The sequence below is a fragment of the Dipteris shenzhenensis genome, chromosome 11, assembly GCF_047967505.1.
Source record: "Dipteris shenzhenensis isolate YYH24624 ecotype China chromosome 11, Dip_SZ_1.0, whole genome shotgun sequence".
Classification (NCBI taxonomy): Eukaryota; Viridiplantae; Streptophyta; class Polypodiopsida; order Gleicheniales; family Dipteridaceae; genus Dipteris; species Dipteris shenzhenensis.
The window spans coordinates 22,885,589-22,904,217 of record NC_141606.1 but is presented as its reverse complement, the minus strand read 5'-3'; the positions used below and the strand labels follow the sequence as shown (position 1 = coordinate 22,904,217).

At 42.9% G+C, this 18,629-nt stretch overlaps 1 protein-coding gene across 1 annotated transcript; it reads right to left on the bottom strand.

The window, feature by feature from the left end:
* Positions 1–3,192: 3,192 nt before the first annotated feature.
* Positions 3,193–17,945, bottom strand: LOC147896780 (uncharacterized). The gene is made up of 6 exons (XM_087381411.1): positions 17,436–17,945; positions 17,143–17,240; positions 16,902–16,926; positions 14,414–14,534; positions 14,196–14,330; positions 3,193–3,808 (listed from the first exon to the last, which is right to left on the bottom strand). The coding sequence occupies exons 1-6, from the start codon at positions 17,830–17,832 to the stop codon at positions 3,595–3,597; spliced, it is 990 nt and encodes a 329-aa protein (XP_087237537.1). The 5' UTR covers positions 17,833–17,945; the 3' UTR covers positions 3,193–3,594.
* Between the last annotated feature and the right edge of the window lie 684 nt (positions 17,946–18,629).

Here is an 18,629-nt window from a genome sequence, read left to right as displayed (position 1 = left end):
TAGTTTTGGGGTCCGAGCTCACACTCGCTTTGGGTTTTGAACGTTGGGTTTGGGTTCACGTTTTTTTGAGTTCTAAGTTACTGGTTCGATTTCACTTGTTCCGAGTTTTGGGTTCACTTACTTATTTTGGGTCTTAGGTTTCAGGCTCTTTCTCTCACCCCCTCTCTCTCATTTCGTTTCATGCTGTCACCAAGCACCTTTCACAAATGTAAGCCCACAGTTTAACCACCTTTTACCTCACTTCACAGGTTTAGTTTAGTCCACTCCTCCCTAACCCCGAGTTGGGTACCCGAACCCAACTTGGGGGTTAGCTCTTACAAGGGGGGTGCCTAGGGCATGATGGAATTTCCCAAGGTCAAGACCTTCACCTCGACTTCAACGAGCAATGTCTCTTACTTGACCATTGCAGCCCTCCCATCGCTTGCCTCCTATGCAAAGATTCAAATGCGGAGAATCATTTCGAACCCGCAAGAGCAAATCTATGATGTGCAGTAGAAAATACAAGAGCTCAAGCTCCAACACATAGCTCTTGGAAGGAAGGTACACACAACATGGAGACCAGTGGAAAATAGGAAATGGTGGCAAAAGTACTTCACAAATACAATGTATCTCTACTAGCACCACAATTGGTCTCCACAGTCAAAGAGATGATCACTAGTCAAGTTCATTCTATCAAAGAAGAGGAATGCTAGCAACAAACTAAATAAAGCTAATCTTTATATGGAAGTAAAAGAGCAAGAATCTAGAGTGAAAATAAGAACAATCTTACAGATTGGGGGGTTTAAAGATGGTTGCCTTCATGAGATGATGAGGAGAAAGACATAGATGATGTAATCATATGCCTTAAGTAGAAAGTTCTGCAAATTGAATGGGATGTAAATGATATATGCAATGTCAGTCAAACTGGCACACAAGCACAAGTCTACTTTAGAGGGAGGGTAGCAAGAGTTAAGGTCCTCAAGCAAACACATAAACTAAAGGGTACAAGATTAGCTCAAACAACGAACACGCAAAGCAAGAAATTGGGCAATTTACCGAGATGGGCAAGCATTGATTAGGGACTTCAATTCCAATCCAAAGACTCTCTTAAACTGATGTTATAAAGGCCACCTTGTAGTTGTATTAGAATGCAATTAAGCCCCATAATAACTCGGGAGGAGCTAGCTTTGTGCATGGTTATCCAGATGTAGTAAGTCACTTTTTGGTTGTTTGTACTATGTCTCATAGACCCATGAGGTCTTCTGCATATGTTAATAGATCTCTCTCTCTCTCTCTCTCTCTCTCTCTCTCTCTCTGTCTCTCTCTCTCTCACACACACACACACACATTTCAACTAACCCATGTCCAAACCAAATTTTGGGGGAGACAATCCAAATGTTTGAAAAATAGCAAGTCGCAAATTATCAAAAGTTTTGAGGAAGATGATCCACATATTTGCATAGTTGTCAAGTCACAACTGACCATGACACCCTCAAACACCATACTACTACATACCTCATATGCTACCCATGGCCCTAAGTCCTTGTCTACACTTTTAAGCTATATTTTATCAATCACTTTTCCCTTCTCATAAACATCTCCATTACCTTAGTCTATAAGCGACATGAAGTCTAGTACTTCTTTTGCACTTTTGTTCTCATAGGCCGTCCTAGTAGGAGAATCTACAAAAAGTTGGTAGGAATACACATTACTTGCCTTCTCTTATTCACATTAAGCCACCATCAACTTCAACAATTGCTCTCACAACTTCTAATTTTCTTAGCTTGCCTTACCCATATCCCCATAATTGTCACCTGCTCCCCATATAGATGAAAGCCAAGAACTCCACATCTACTCAAATTCCCTAAATCTAATTCACACTGGTAATAACTGGAGTTTCAAACATGAGCCTCGTTTCTCAAAGTCCCCATGATTTTTAGACGTGTGTCATTAACCCAAAGTTGTCCGTCCTTTTTTCTTCTATCATCACTAGATTATACACCCTTCATTTTCTTCCACATTCTATAAGGTCAACCTATTCTTCTCTTCCACATCTTTTCTACCCCTCATTTTCTTCAACCTATTCATTGCTTGAGGTGCCCCAAAAGGTAGGAAATCCTTAAAATATTCAAGTCTCACTTCCTCTCAAAGGCATGCTCTGTCGACACCTACAAGGCAACAATGACTTCATAGTCTAATGTCTATTCCCAATGGGAGGTTGCAAGTCCCCTAGAGCCACCACAATCATATGTCAACCTGAAAACTTCTCTTCTAAATCGTGCCTACTACTATTGCTCATTTGCCCCATTGCCCCAAAGAGCCTTGCCTAAATGTCTACTTGGAAATTCTAAGCTTTCTTCATATCTTTGCTCAAATGTCAATTAGCTATGTCAACAATTATTCTTCTTATTAGCATGGAACTTGAAAGCTAGCGTGCCACATGAAATCTTGAGCGAGATTTTCAATTGCTTTTCCAAGTTCACACAAACCTAATGAAGCCCTAGGGTAAACATAGCTCACCCACCATCACCACTTGTTCAAGCTTGATGAATATTGGAGCCCAAGTAGAAGCCTCTCTTTACACAGTTATTACAATCCTTCACATTGATCTTCTATCCCCTTTCTTTCAACAAACCACTACCAAGCAAAAAAACTCATTGAAACATGTTTTTCTATGGTTTGTTCTAAACAAATCTACATGTAGATGCAAACGTTTAATCCTATAAATGTCCTATCCCAAAACTCCTCCAAAGTCATAGCTTCATAGGTTGTTTGACCAGCCTAGAGACCATTTACGTCCATTGTTATGCCAACTATATCAATTTGTCTCGACATACCCGCTAACCCATGCCTAGGCATTCAAGGTACTTTCCAATCAACAACTAGGCCAATGTGCAGTCCAATCTGTCTAGTTTGGTCCCTTGAGGTTGGTTGGGTGGGGTGTGGTTGCTTCCCCTTATCTTGGGTACTCTGAATAACGCCTGAGGGTCTACTCTTTGCACTAGGCCTAGATAGATAATGTCCTATTGGACAAAACAACAACTAATCTAGGAAATAAAAACTGTTATTCAAATAATTCAAATGCATAATAAATATATCTAATACACACATGGGTACAGTGGAGGAAGGTGACAATAGCTAAAGACTTTTCAATGAATTTTTTTTCCCACAATAAAGCAAAGCAAAGCAGTCCAGAGAAAAGCACCATAGTGGTAACCAGTGTCAGCTCATAACAATTTTGACAAACCTGGATGATTAAAACCCCTTCGTAAATATCTTTTTGCTTCCCCACCTTCCACAAATAACATGGGATAAACAAAAATAAGAGAGAAAAAAATTGCAATGTGCTATATATGAATTTTCCAAGAAAATGGTGTCCTCTCCGGCCAAAATCAATGCAGACTTTTGCATTAAGAAGCCTGGTCAATATGACCACAACCAATACTCAAGGTTCTGCTAAGCGCCCTTGAATTGTGCCAAAAGAGCAACTGGCCACAGGAGGACAGCCCTGATCTTCTACAACATTGTCCAGGGAAACCCTCCATAATCTTCTTGAATGTTGACTTTAGATACCACAACAGTTTGAAATTGGGTGTGGAGCATAATTTATGCACATCATCTTTGTGCATTTTTGGACCTAGCTTCCAGAATCTTTTCTACCTCCTCCCAGTTATGAACGCGTGTGATCAATGGATGATTGGGACCCTCAGGAGTTTTACTCCAAGGATAGCTATTATTATAATCAAATAAAAGGACCTCGATGCCATTTGTAGCACAGTCCAAGGCATACCCTGGGTTGTCGTCCACCAAAACCTGTGCACCAACGCACCTGCATTGCTCACTATGCTTCATATTTTCATTCCATCATGCATACATAGAATACAATCTACAACTGCATTTAAACAGGCCACCATCCTGGATTTTTCCAGCTCTAGCACAATCAGCCACATACAGAGCCAACAATGTAAGAGCCAAAGCTTGGGGGGGTCCCCTGACAATGCCATTCCTATACCAGCAGGAAACGAATAATATAACAGTCATCGTTAAACTTCAGAGACATGATTTGTGCTTCAAGAGAAGAGCTTCCTGTAACGACTTGTATTAATACTATACAGACACATGGAATATACCAACTGATCTACACTTTAGGTTCAACAGAGAAAGAAAAGAAGAGTGATAAGGAAAAGAAGACACGTCTATAAAACAACCAACAGTCCTGAATTAAAAAACAAACCCTGTCCAACTCCATGAACATATCCACAAGTTAGGGAATTCCTCTGCAATTTTTTCGCATTTGATGCCTAAGATCACAGCCATTTCTAAAGACAGTCTCCTGGCTATTATACATTACAAATAATTTGTATGTCTATTCAGCCCGACGCGTCTTATGTCTGAGAATTCTTTTGAATCTTTCAATGGAGATTCTGAAATGGGAAAAAAAGCGTCCAAAACATATTCGACTTCTACCCTCTAAATCAAGCATTTTGAATGTAAAAAGACCAATGAGAATTGGAGATAGACAAATGCTGCATGGTAATGATCCATGTAGCATACAACTTTATAATGTCCAGTTTGCTTGACAGGAGCTCTCAGTGGGGCAGCTCTCACTGGGGTAGCCATTTCTAAGCTATCTTACATGTAATCATAGAACTTGAATGTGTAGAACAAAATAGGAGCTTTTATTATCATAGGAAAGAAAACCACAAAGACAGGAGTGAAGAAGGTGGCAAAGAGAGAGAGAGTTAGCAGAAGAGATCATAAAACGTGACTAGAAATTAGTATAGTAATATTCAAGTTCTCCCCAATACAGATGAAGGCACTCGCACACATTTCTAAGGAAATATATACATCTGGATAAATCCCAAATTCATCCTACAAGAAAAACAAACAGTTCAGCTTTAACCTCATTGCAATCACCCACTCAGTGAAAAACCCTACCCTTCATCACGCATGACAATGACTAGCTATTATGACAGGCCCAATGGCATGGGTGTAGACTCTTGAAAACACACATGCTCCCACATACACTCGCCCACATAAACATAAGCACACATTTATCCAACAAACACCTATTGAGAGGGATGAGCTTATATATATATACCTTTGTAAGACTAGAATAAGTCCAATCATACAAATTTAGATTTTTTGTTGTTCTAAAGATCAAAAATCTACAAAGAATATAAAAGAGAAAATGAAAGAGAAGAAAAAAGAGGTAAACAAAAACTTTTATGACAAACAAAAGGAAGACATACTTATGTTGTCGTCAGTGCCCAAGCATAAGAAGCTATACTGGGTTTCTAAAGACCCGCGGAGTCTCTTGGGCAAACCCAGTGCTTACTAAAATACGTCAATAAAACGAGAATGAAAACAAGAAATAAAGAAGAAACGAAGCAGGTGACTAAGCAAAAATAAACAAGCAAGTCAAGAAACAAAATCTTTCAAAAAACTAGAAACTCTCTCTCTTATTTAAAACATAAAAAGCTAAATGGCCCTTTACACTCATGTATCGTTTCTACAAAGAGGCAAAAATACATTTCTAACTTAGAAAGCACAAGCATACTCAAACAAACTCTCTTTTGAAACCAAAAGAAAAACGGGCTATTCAGCTCCCCGCTTTTTGTTTTCAGCTTATGTTCAATCATTCTAAACATACCTAAGGCCGATACACCATAGATAAAAGACTTCATATCTAAGAATGTGCGAACTTTTTTCATTATTTTCCTTGGATTATACCTCTTGTGTAATAGTAAAGTGATCAAATTACTACATTGATTGATAAAAGACTCCTTAGTTGTACAAAGGCGAGAAAATCTATGGAATTGGGAAGAAATGACTCCATATTTTGCCAAATCAGAAATGTTTGAGTCAATGTGAGGCACTTTTATAATGTGTAAACCACTATATTCAGGTTGTTCATGTTTATCGTATATATCAACCTCTAATCCTATGGTAGATTGAGAAAGTCTAAGATCTAAGAAAACACAAGAATCCCCTCTTGAAGTGCAGTTCAGTTCACAAGAGTCACGAGGATAGATTCCTTCTCCAAAAGCTCTAGCATCTTTGTACATAAAGTCTTTGAGCTTATATGTCAAGATAATGAAGCACCCATATTCTTCACATAAGGAAAAATCCGATCAAGTAAAGTGTACTATGCTCAAATTTTCTCGAGAGTTGGTCTGTTATTTTTGTCATGACTTGTTGGTTGATAGGGCCATCACCTTTGTGCTACCATGTTCTTTGGACACCATAATGCAAGATGCTCTTCTATTGGAAGCCGAAGTAACACTCACAAACATCCATAACCCGTGGCATGCTGCCTACAGGCTGAAATGCCAGCAATTACCGCATCCTCAAAAGACAACGCAGGTCAAAAAAATGCAGAGTTGTCTCGTCGGTCAAGAAGTCAACACGACTTCTAGTCGACGTTGAATTCTGACCGACCAAGGTCAACGGTCGCCATTGACCATCGGACCAGGTCGGCCAGTCTGCCCTGGGCAACCCCTTGGCCCCTTCATTCATCCACTCTTGCAGGCTGTTCAGGGCTTCAGTTCTCAGCAGCAACCTTAGGGAACAGCAGCACTTCGAGCCAGGTTCAGGAAGCAGCAGATCTGCCCCCATCCTTGGCACCTACAGGTCCATCCACAGGCTCCCGTCCGGGTTCAAGCAGCAGCAGGGTTCTGCATCAGAGCAGCCCCTTTATTCCTTCAATTCTCAGGTTCCCTCATCCCGGTTCAGTCCGGTACAGAAGCACACAGGTACTGCCCCATAGCAGCCCTCAGTTCCAGCCCTACAGTGGGCAGACAGATATTCATAATTGTTTCCCTCTTCATAGGCCCTTTATATTCCCTCCAATACTGTACTACAATCGTGCGCATACAATAACTTTTCTCTAAACTGCTCTAGCAGTCTCTATATGTACTATGACAATGTCATAACAATTAGAATCACTTTGCATAAACCGTATACCCAAGTCATGCAAAAGCTCCAAATATGACATTTCAAATGTCAACTGCACTTTAGCTTTGCAATCTGCAATTTTCTTTCCATAGGTGCCTGTCAGCAGCATATTATCCACATAAAATAATGATCAGCAAATCCCTTCCATCCTTCTTGATAAGAAGGTGCTTTCAATAGGACTACTGCAAAGACTCTAGCTGGTCCAATATGCATCTAGCACACAAGAGCCTATACCTAAATAAGTCCAGGCACATGCCCAAACTCATCCTCTAAAAACACAACATAGTGCAGTTTCACTCTCATGATAGTCACTCATAAGGTTGAAAACCATAAACTCCATCACGCATGTGAGGGAAAGAGAGAGAGGGAGTGGAACAATGGAGACAGAGAGAGGGAGACACAAGAAGTGTGGGTGTGTAAAAGTGTTGAGCCACACCACAAACTCATAGAGTTTTATTAGGATTAGGGATTCACCCTATGACCAGTCATAGGTATCATAACTTTTATAAAAAAAAGGGTGGCAATGTGCCTTTACCCCAACAACCTCCCACCTAAAGGCCAATGTGCCTAAAGGGGAGAAAAGAATAAAAAATCACAGCAATATACAGTTACTGTATACAAGACCATAAAATAAGAATGGTCTCATCCTAATCCCATGATGTGGCGACAATGTGCAAACCGCTCTGTAGGCAAGCTCTTAGTGAGCAAATCTGCAGGATTATCATCAGTATGCACCTTCACAAGCTCAAGCCGCTTGTCTTCCAGTACCTCCCTGATGAAATGGTATTTCACATCTATGTGCTTGGTCTTCTGATGAAAGACCGGATTCTTTGCCAACATGATAGCACTCTGACTATCACAATGCAAAACTGGCATATCTCCTGTAATGCCCAAATCTCCCACCAGCCGAGTAAGCCATATTGCTTCCTTGCAAGCCTCAGTGGCTGCAACATATTCAGCTTCAGTGGTTGACAGTGCAATGCATTTCTGCAACCGAGACACCCATGATATAGCACCTCCTGCAAATGTGAAAATATAACCGGTAGTAGACTTCCGGTTATCTGCATTCCCTGCATATTCTGAATCTGTAAAACCATGCACCAATGCATCCTGCCTACCATAGCATATGCACAAGTCGTTGGTACCCTTGAGATACCTTAAGACGCCTTTCACTGCTTCCCAGTGCCGCTTGCCTGGATTTGCCATATACCTGCTGATGACTCCCACCGCAAAAGCAATATCCGGACGAGTGGCAACCATGGCATACATCAAAGAACCAACTGCAGATGCATACGGAACCTTGGCCATTTCAGCCTTATCATCATCTGATCTAGGGCTGTCCTTACTGCTGAGTTTTAAATGTGGAGGCAACGGGGTACTAATAGACTTCCCCCCCTCCATTTTAAACCTCTGCAGTACTTTGTCAATGTACTCCTTCTGTGACAGAAACAAAAGTCCCTTGGACCTGTCACGAATAATCTGCATACCAAGAATGTGGTTTGCATCACCCAAGTCTTTCATGTCAAAAGACTTATGCAGTTGTTTCTTCAAAGCACTAATCTCCTGCTGAGATTTGCTGGCAATCAGCATGTCATCTACATATAGAATGAGTAGCATCAAACTGCCATCCTTTGCCCGTTTGGTGTACAAGCAGTGATCGGTCTCACACCTATGATACCCTTGGGACTGCATGAAGGCATCAAACTTCTTGTACCATTCTCTTGGCGCCTGCTTGAGTCCATACAAGCTCCTCTTGAGCTTACACACAAGCTGCTCTTTCCCTTTAACAGCATATCCCTCTGGCTGACTCATGTAGATCTCATCATGGAGATCTCCGTGAATGAAGAAAAGCAGTCTTCACATCCATCTGACATAAATCCATGTCCTCATGAGCAACAAGAGCTAACACTGCTCTCAAAGTAGTCATCTTGACTACAGGGGAAAAGATCTCATCAAAGTCAATGCCCTTCTCCTGCTTAAATCCCTTGGCAACCAATCTGGCCTTATACCTCGGTAAAGCATTTGAATCCACTTTGACTTTGTAAACCCACTTGCACGGCAAAACCTTTCTGCCTGGAGGTAGCTGCACCAAGTCCCATGTATCATTTTGAAGTAGGGAGTCCATTTCTGACTGCATGGCTTGCTCCCACTTCTTTTTCTCTGTTCTTCCCATAGCTTCCTTGAAGCTGGAAGGCTCACCACAATCTGTCAGCATGATAAAATCAGCCACATTATTGGCTCCTGGAACAAACCTCTCAGGAGGCCGTTGTACACGGGTGCTCCTCCTAACAAAATGTTCCGTAATAGGCTGCTGTCTAGCCTGTTCGTCATGCATGACGGGTGGCTGTACCACCATATTTGGCTGTCCTACAGCGCCATTTGCTGGCATATCCAGTGGTGCATCATTGGCAAAATTGCCTGGCTGATTTTCAGCCTGTATACCCTCTTGAACAAGGTTATCTACAGCAGCCTGCTGCTGCATATTAATGGGCATTCTTTGCTGTCCGACATCATCATAAACAACCCTCCTGTATTCCACAGGTTGCACGGGTTCTTTGTGTACACAATCCTCTTTAAAGATGACGTCATTGCTGCGTATAATCTTCCGTTTGACAGGATCCCATAACCTGTACCCCATTTCACCTTCGTCACCGTAACCCATGAAGATGCATCTGAAAGACTTTGGCTCCAGTTTGGTGCGCAGTTCTTTGCGTACGTGAGCAAAGCACTCGCAGCCAAACACACGTAAGTGCTTGTATGAAGGTGGCTTGCCAGACCACACCTCCTCTGGCACTTTCAGCTCCAAAGCCTTGTTCGGCGACCTGTTAATTAGGTGAACTGCTGTTTGCACGGCTTCTGCCCAAAAGCCATGGGGCAATGCAGCATAAGACAACATACATCGAACTTTCTCCTGAATAGTTCGATTCATCCGCTCACTCACACCATTTTGAGATGCATTATGAGGGGCTGTGAGTTCCTGTTTAATGCCCTTAGCTTCGCAAAACTGTACAAAAGCATGTGACACATACTCACCCCCATTATCGGATCTGAGGCATTTCAGCCTGCGTCCTGTCCGATTCTCAACCTGAGCGACAAACTTCTTGAAAGCATCTAAGGCATCGCTCTTATGCTTCAAGAAATAGACCCACACTTTGCGTGTGGCATCATCAATAAAAGTAATGATATACTTTGCACCTCCTAGTGATAGCTGTGGCATCTCACACAAATCAGTGTGCACTAGATCAAGCGGTGATCTATTCTGGGGAGTTCTCCTCTTATGAGGAGTCATAGAATGCTTTCCAAAAATGCAATGATCACAAGTAGGCAAATCTGAAAATGAAAGAGACGGCAGATAACCCAAACGTGACAGTTCTTGCATTCCTAACAAACATGTGTCCCAACCGGCTATGCCACAATGAAACCTTCGGCAGCTCGGTTATGGCAACAACATGATTACCTACACTGGAAACATAAAGAGGGTACAAGATATCACTCTTATAACCCTCAGCCACTACAACCTGGCCATCAGTAATCACCCATTTGGAATCCCCAAATGTGGTGTGGTAACCACTGTCATCCAACAAGCCAGTGCTAATCAGATTTTTCTTGATTTGCGGCACATGGCGAACACCATCAAGCATAAATATGCGTCCATCAGGGAATACTATATGTATACTGCCAATCCCTGCAATCTGACATGCATAGTTTTTCCCAAGGTGAACAACTCCATGACTACCTGTGTAGGAAGTAAACCACTCCCTATGAGGAGTAACATGAAAAAAAGCACCTGAATCCAAGAGCCAGGTATGCATGTCAAGGCCATCAACAACCAATGTATGTGCAATTACAGCAGAAGAGCATAAAACATCATGTCTGTCACTGTCACTGTCCTCTGCTGCAACATTCACTGCATCCAAGTCATCTGCCTTGGCCTTGCCTTTGCCTTTGCTTCCACTGCCTGCATCCTTTGTATCAGCCTTCTTGGCTTTCTGATCCCGTATAAACTTGAAGCACTTAGACTTCACATGTCCCTTCTTGCCACAGTAAAAGCATTCAATATCCTTTTTGCCACGAGACTGACTGCGGGATTTGGACTTGCCAGCAGATCTCCCCTTCTGCTGAGTCCTACCTCTTTCCTGTACCTGCAAAGCATTGGAAGACTTGCTGCCCATATTATTCTTCCTGCTCATCTCCTCCATAAGGAGAGAGCTCTCCACATCAGCATACATAAGAGTGACATTTGAATTTGACAGAGTGGTCTTGAAAGTGTCCCAACTCTCAGGGAGGGTACACAACAAGAAAGTAGCCTTGAACTCCTCATCAAGGTTCAATCCCTGTGCAATAAGCTGTGTAAAGATGGCATTGAACTCACTCAAGTGTGAGGTCATAGCTGTACCTTCCTTCATGCGAAGGTCGACAAGCTTCTTCAACCAATAAACCTTACTGGCTGAACTCTTTTGGGCATACAACTCTTCTAGCCTCTGCCATAGGCCATAAGAGGTCTTTTCAGCCTGAACATTGAACACAAGAGAATCAGTGAGAGTAAGCATGATAGCAGCTCTTGTGGACAAATCAAGCTCCTCCCACTCATCATCTGCCATCCCAGATGGCTTGACACCCTTCACCCTTATGGGCTTAGAAATCTTCTTTAGCAGAAGTACATTCAAACACTGTTCTGCCCATAATGCATAATTGTGTGCCCCTTCCAATTTCTTTATGTTCACTATTGAAGATTCACTTCCCCCTGATGCCATATCAGATAAGGAAAGTGCCTGACTCCCTGTAAGTCAAAAAATGACTAAATAAAATTCTGATTTCTCAGAAAACCTGCTCTATCAAGAGCCAGGAGCACTCACAATAGTGCTCTTTTTTTACTGTCAAAAAATCTGCAGCAAAACAGAAAAATTTTCCCTCCAGTCACTGTACCTTCTGACACACTGTACCGTGCTCAAATAGGCATAAAACAGTAACTTCAGAATGCTGCAGCTGTTCCACAAGTGCTTTATCAGTGCATCATCATCTGACGAAGCACAAAACACTGCTGTCCTGGACACTTCTTCCACCTCAAATGAGGTATTGCACTGATTTTATATGCATAAAGCGCTTGTCATACACTGTTTTGTCCACTGAAGAAGGCTCCAAACACCTCAGCCTGTCACAAACCTGCAACAAAGTATGGGACAAATCCCAAGCAATCACCCTTCTGCCAAGGGGATAAAAGGCATCTGAAGGTCTCAAACAGTAACTCAAGTGCTCACAAGCAAAATCTGGGCAAAAGCCCCTTGATTTGACACCTGTACCAAGTGAAAAACACCTCAACACTGAGGTAGCATACAAAATACAGCGCTCTCCTGGCACTTTCACCTGACAATGTAATGCATAAACGGCCCTGTGTACACAGTAACAACACAGATCCCAACGTACAAACACTGAAGAGAAAATCTTTTGAGCACTATCAACGATGGACAGTTAGGGACCGAGTAAACTCGATGCGCCCTTACCAAGCGTGACTCAACTGAGATTTTCAAAGTGTCGTACACAGAATGTGACCTGCAAGAAATGTCACTGAATACACTGCGGAAAACAAGACCAATGTGGGCACCCTTGCTCCGCACTGCCTCAAGGCATACACTGCATACACTTCCAGGCAAAAGCCTTTTGAAATTGTCACCCGAAAACTGAGATTTGCACTACCTTTTGATTAGCTTTCTCCTCTAGTGCTAGCCTTTGTCATGGCTGAGTCTGCCCTTCACCTACGAAATGCCGATAGAAACTCAGTATGAAGACTTTGTATAAATGGATGCTCAAGTATGTGTGGGTGTGTGGATTTGTATGTGTGAGAGATATGTTTATACTATGGTCTGCACCCACTGTTGGGCGTTGATGACGTCAGTGGGGATGTCATAGTAGCTAGTCCTTGCTATGTGTGATCAAGTTTATGGTTTTCAACCTTATGAGTGACTATCATGAGATTGAAACTGCACTATATTGTGTTTTTAGAGGATAAGTTTGGGCATGTTCCTGGACTCATCTAGGTAGATAGTATACGGTGCATGTGAATGGTGTGCTTGCATTGGCTTTCTATTTTGTTCAAATTTCATATGTATACATCGTCAGTGGGGATGTCATAGTAGCTAGTCCTTGCTATGCGTTGTTGGGGTAAAGGCACATTGCCACCCTTTTTTTTTAAAAAGTTATGACACCTATGACTGTCTTAAGACAGTCATAGGGTGAATCCCTAATCCTAATAAAACTCTTATGAGTTTTTGGTGTGGCTCAACACTTTTACACACCCACACTTCTTGTGTCTCCCTCTCTCTGTCTCCATTGTTCCACTCCCTCTCTCTCTTTCCCTCACAAGTGGTATCAGAGCCTCTACCCCTCCCTCCCCCTCCCCTCGGGCCTCGTGCCCTCAGCAGCGGCAGCAGCAAGCAGCGAGCAGCGCGCACGCAGCGCGCAGGAGCAGGTCGCGCGCGGGCAGCTACAGCTGCAACAGCAGCTAGCTGCTGCTAGCTGCTACCCGCTACCAGGCGGGCGCAGCCAGCGCACGCGCACCGCACTGCACCGGCCGTGCGCAGCCAGCGCGCGCAGCGCCGGCCGCGCAACCAGGCTGCACACAAGCAGCTGTACTGGAGCGACCAGTACAGCCAGCCGTACCGACTGTACGGAAGCCGTACAGGCCGTCGTACCGGCTGTACGGTCGCGTGACCAGCAGCAGCCGGCTGCACACAGGCAGCCGACCTCCATCAGCGGGCGAGGACGAGTGCAAAACCTTCGACATTTTTTTTGGGATCTGTGCCCTCGCAGGTACAGGGTACAGCAGGTACCCTGCGCAGGTACAGAAGGTACAGCAGGCACAGATTTTTGTTTTGGGGGAAGAAAGAAAAGAGAGAGCACTCTGCTCTGCATTCCCGGAATTTTTTGCAGTTCTAAAACTGTGTGTTTGAGGTACAGCAAGTACACTCGTGTCCCTCGTGCTTGAGGTGACTAGTGCCACAGTGTGTGGTGGTTGCACAGTTATTTTGTTTCGGGAAGGTCAGATGCCTTAATTTGCAGAGGGCTTTTATGCTATTAGAAAGAATTATCACAAAATCAGCAGGCCGCAACATGGACAAAAACTTCACAAGGTAGTTTGCACCGTCTACTAGCCTGTTACATGACTATTGTATCAACTTCGTCAAAAAACTAATGAAAGTTTCAAAATCACAAAATTGTATAGTATGACTATACTAATATCAAAGTTGATCAATACAAGATACCTGCAAATCTCAGATTTTGAACGAGCTTCACCCTCCAATGCAAAATGGTTTCCAAAATGGACCTCCTTAAAGATGCCAGAATAGTGTCTCTCAATCCAAGCAAGAGTTGCTTCCTTTATGATGTTCTGCCGAGATCTACATAAGATAGTCATGTAATTAGGAAAACCATCATTCACAAACATACGTGTTGCACAAAATCTTAGTATATGGAAACTTACGTCACAACATAAAGGTGGCAATATGACGCTATTTGCAACAATGATTGGTAAGCTCCAGGAATTGGAAGTATGCCTTTATCAAAGTGTTCAGACTCAAAGAAGGCATGGACTCGTAGGTCCGCTGCAACACAATATGTAGATGAGTATGCAACTCAATGGCTAACCTAGATCTTACATGCACAAGAACGCACTAAGATCAGTTTTTATTTTAAAGAATTCAATGTATGTAAGTACGCTGACCTTAAAATATATAAACGTGAGAATAAAAATCCAATAACAAACACAATTGCCGGTCAATGAACTTAACGTTGAGAAAAGCAAATAGTAGAGATATATCATTGCCTAGAAGTAAGAAGCATGAGGACAAAATGTCTAGATGCATAAAGACTTCTAACTTCAATTAGCACTAACAGATTTAAGGTCCATAACGTTTATCAAGCTTAAATGTTTTCCAAACTCAACTCCATTTGACGAAAGATATCAAAAAGATCAAGATGGGGAATAAAGAGCTACGATCTTTTTATATACATTTCCTACCAATGGCAAGAAGATGAGTTTGGCACCAAGAACATAGCTCACCTAACTTTGGTACCAAGAACATAGCTCACCTGAGCTTGGACTTCAGGTGATTTGGTGGTTAGCATTAATAAAAGGTATTGAGAGTATAGGTTAAGCATTCGGGCAAAGGCTGGATCACATGTCATTGATAGTGTTAATCTATTAGAGCAAAAGAATGCAGTGGAAGCCTAACCCCAGAGTTAGTTAAGTGGCCCACGAACTCACACAATGGTATACTTGGGAATCCAAACCTTCTTTCCTTATTGTGTACTTAGATATATGTCCTTGTCTGCTGCAGTTAGCCACCTCCCTTGCTGCACCAGTACCTCCTGGATTACCTGCTGCTCCAAACTACTCATTGAATGGATGATGAATGAGCCATCTAAGGCTCCTTCTTATAGGAGCCACAAGGCCCCCAAAACAGCCGACCGGTCAGGCCCAAATTGGCCAACCCAGTCAGCCCTTGACTCAGTCTCTAGAACTGACTGGCTGGTCTGTGAACCAGCCCCAATTTCAGCACCGCCTGGCCATGTGGCATCTAGCCACTAGCCCAAGCCTTTACCTCTCTGACCCAGCTATGTTCCAGGCCAAACCTCTGCCAAGCCGTCGCCTCTTTGCTCCAGGTGTCCTGCCTCTGTTCTGGCCCAATTCCTGCCCTGGAACCTCTTCCTAGCTCCATACAATCTGCTGCAGCATTCGTACATATCCATACATAAGCGCCTACCATCCGTACTGCAGGGTCCTGGGACGCTGACTTCATGCACCAGCCTGTCAAACCTGCACAGATCTGCCCCATACTGTCCCTGACTGACAAGTGGCAGTTCCATTCAGTTTCAGTCTTCCAGGGAAGCTCCAAACTGCCAGGTACTTTCTTGGATGTCACATGGCAGCCCATATGCTGCCCATGTCGCAGCCCCATGCTTTGTCTTCTCTGTGAGCTTGCTGCCCACATGAGAGCCTATGTGCTGCCTAATGCGGCAGCCCTCTCTCTTGTTTGTTATGTGTAAGTTTGCTGCCCACATGACAGCCAATGTGGTGCCCATGTGGCAGCCCCAACCTACGCTGGTCCACCTCCCCCATGCTGTTCTTATATGGGGGCTCACAACTGGGAAGGTGACCATCTAATTTCCAACATAATCTTAGGAAAATACATCCAATGTGATGGAAGAAATAAATGTCACACAATGGTAAAGTTAAGAGTGACTAGCTCAATTACATTAATGTCACCCCCAACAACACAGTTTCATTTCCATAGGTAGCTTACAATCACGATAGCTTCTTTTCAAGGGCTTTCAAATGAGTGCCCCTCTTATATAGTTTCGATTCTCGACCAAAGGAATATTTACCAAAAATATTACTTTAAATCCTCTAAGCATTGTTCATTCTCATCACGAGTAGCAAAGGTCACAATATTGTTTTTTTAATCAAAGCCAATATCGCTAAACTATCAGTTAGCTCTTCCTAAACTAAGAGGCTTAGCACATGGATGGGAACAGCATGGTTTTAGGATGGGATTCTATTCATCATCATCACTTCCATCCTAGACTAAGTAGTCTAGATGGAAATAGCCACTTTTTCTCCCATCTTGGACCATGTGTTCTGATTCCCGCCTCTTAAACAAATGAAATGATGCCATGTGTCCTCTCCCACCTAACCCATCCTTAGTTCCTTTGCACCGTGTGGCAAGGGAATAGGATAGAAATACATTTGAATATGGATGGGACCACTTTTTCCCACTCCCATCCTATTTCCTCACATGTGCTAAGACCCTAACATTCTCGTTCTCTTATGGAGTAGCAGTTGTCACCTAAATAAGACCAAGAGTCTTCAATCTCTTCATTTCTATAAAAGCAATGGCAAAATCATATGTGAGGAAACATTCACCAAAGGTTATTAATGGATGACACAGCTGAAACGTCGGATGGCATACCTTCTACCCGAGAACATCCCCAAACCTGGAAACAAAAAACCCACATTCAATTTTGTTTCTTTCTAGCAATAAGAAGCAGAAATACGAGTTATCAGATATGCAAAATCGTCCAATTCTGAGACAATCTAACAAACTAAACGGCCATCGGCCACCATGTTCGTCTAATGCGATTCTGTGAACCACATCTATACGCCTCCTCTTCCTAACTTTCGATTCTCGCAAGGACCTCAAGTAATCTCACCTCCGTGAAGTTGTACACATGGTATTCGGAAACAGAATGCTCGTGAAAGTACCGCTCGGCCACAAATGTGTTCAAGGCTGTGAGAAAACTGCCAAGCACTGCAAAAAGAAAGAGGATGCAATCCATAAGCAATAGAGCGTTCGCAGATAGCTTGCAAGAGAGTGTCACTAGAAATGAGCTACTCAGTTCGCGTTTCATGAACTTTCGGGTTGAGAAGCAGCCTGACCAAGACGGATCAAAATGTGCCTGCATCAGGTGCATTGCCTATGGTGTCGCAAGGCGTGGTTGCTAACCTTCATCGATGTCAACAGCCACAGTCAACTGAGGCTGTTTCGCTCTTTTTTTTGAGCGAATAAGGCTGCTACTACATGCTTCTGCGGATCCGATAGCACCATGCTGAATGTGATCCAGGAGAGCCGTCCCACCGGGCGAGCTCAGACGAGGCAGAGGGTTTTGGTGTGACAAAAGATGGCGAAGTGCATGGTTAGGCTTGGGGGGTGGCAATTGGGCATTCTCAGGTGGATATCGTGGAGGGGGGGGAAGGAAAGGCGAGTAAGAATTGGGGAAAGAAGAAATTGTGGAGTGATTGGTTCTGGAAAGAAGAAGGGAAAGGAGATGTTGAGGCGGGATTGGGAAGGAGAGGAGGGAAGACGAAAACCGTCTACTAAGGAAATGCGATCCGCAACACATCGTTGCGGAGCAAAAGAGAGTTTGTAGAGCTGAGAAATGAAGCCAAAAGGGGTCATACTAGGTCATACAACCCCATGCAACTTCCCAAGAGGACATAATATTTCAAAATTGCGAGCGCATCCATGCTTGGATCCATGGATTCATCGTTGGTCTCGTTTGCACACAGGAAAGCTAGGGCATTCTCCAGAATTCTACCTTGATCACCTCGTATAGGGGCGTTTTTTTGGCACTTCCGAGAGAGGAGTGCACAAGATATATCAAAGTGGGAGGGGGGAGGCGAATCATAGCATATGATGGATGGATGGATGGATGGTTGGTTGGTGACACACAAGAAAATTAAGACATTCTCGAGATTCTATCTTGGTCACCTTGTATGGGGACGTTTTTCCCACTTTCAATTTCAGTACAATGGGAGTGAATTAGATTCACCGGGCCTACCCTAAGTCTTTAAATTTGGATGTTAGTGCACATATAAATAATTGAATGGTCACTCCAGTAGTTTGTTCCATACCAATTGTCTTCAGTTTTTGCATTAGTCCTAATGTGATCTAAATTGGATCCATATATTGTTGTTGGAACGTTAATGTGTTGTTTCATTTGATGTTGTTCCATGAAGTTATTTAGAGTTGATAGTTCTTTTCTTTTCTTTTAGTAGTCGATGTTGAAATCACCTAAAATATATGTTATTGTTTTTTTTCTTTATATTTTGTAGAAGTTTTGCTATGTTATTTAATAAGTCTTTTGTTTTTGCATTTGGTTTTTTGTAAATGTCAATGGTTGCTACTTGTTTGTGCGTT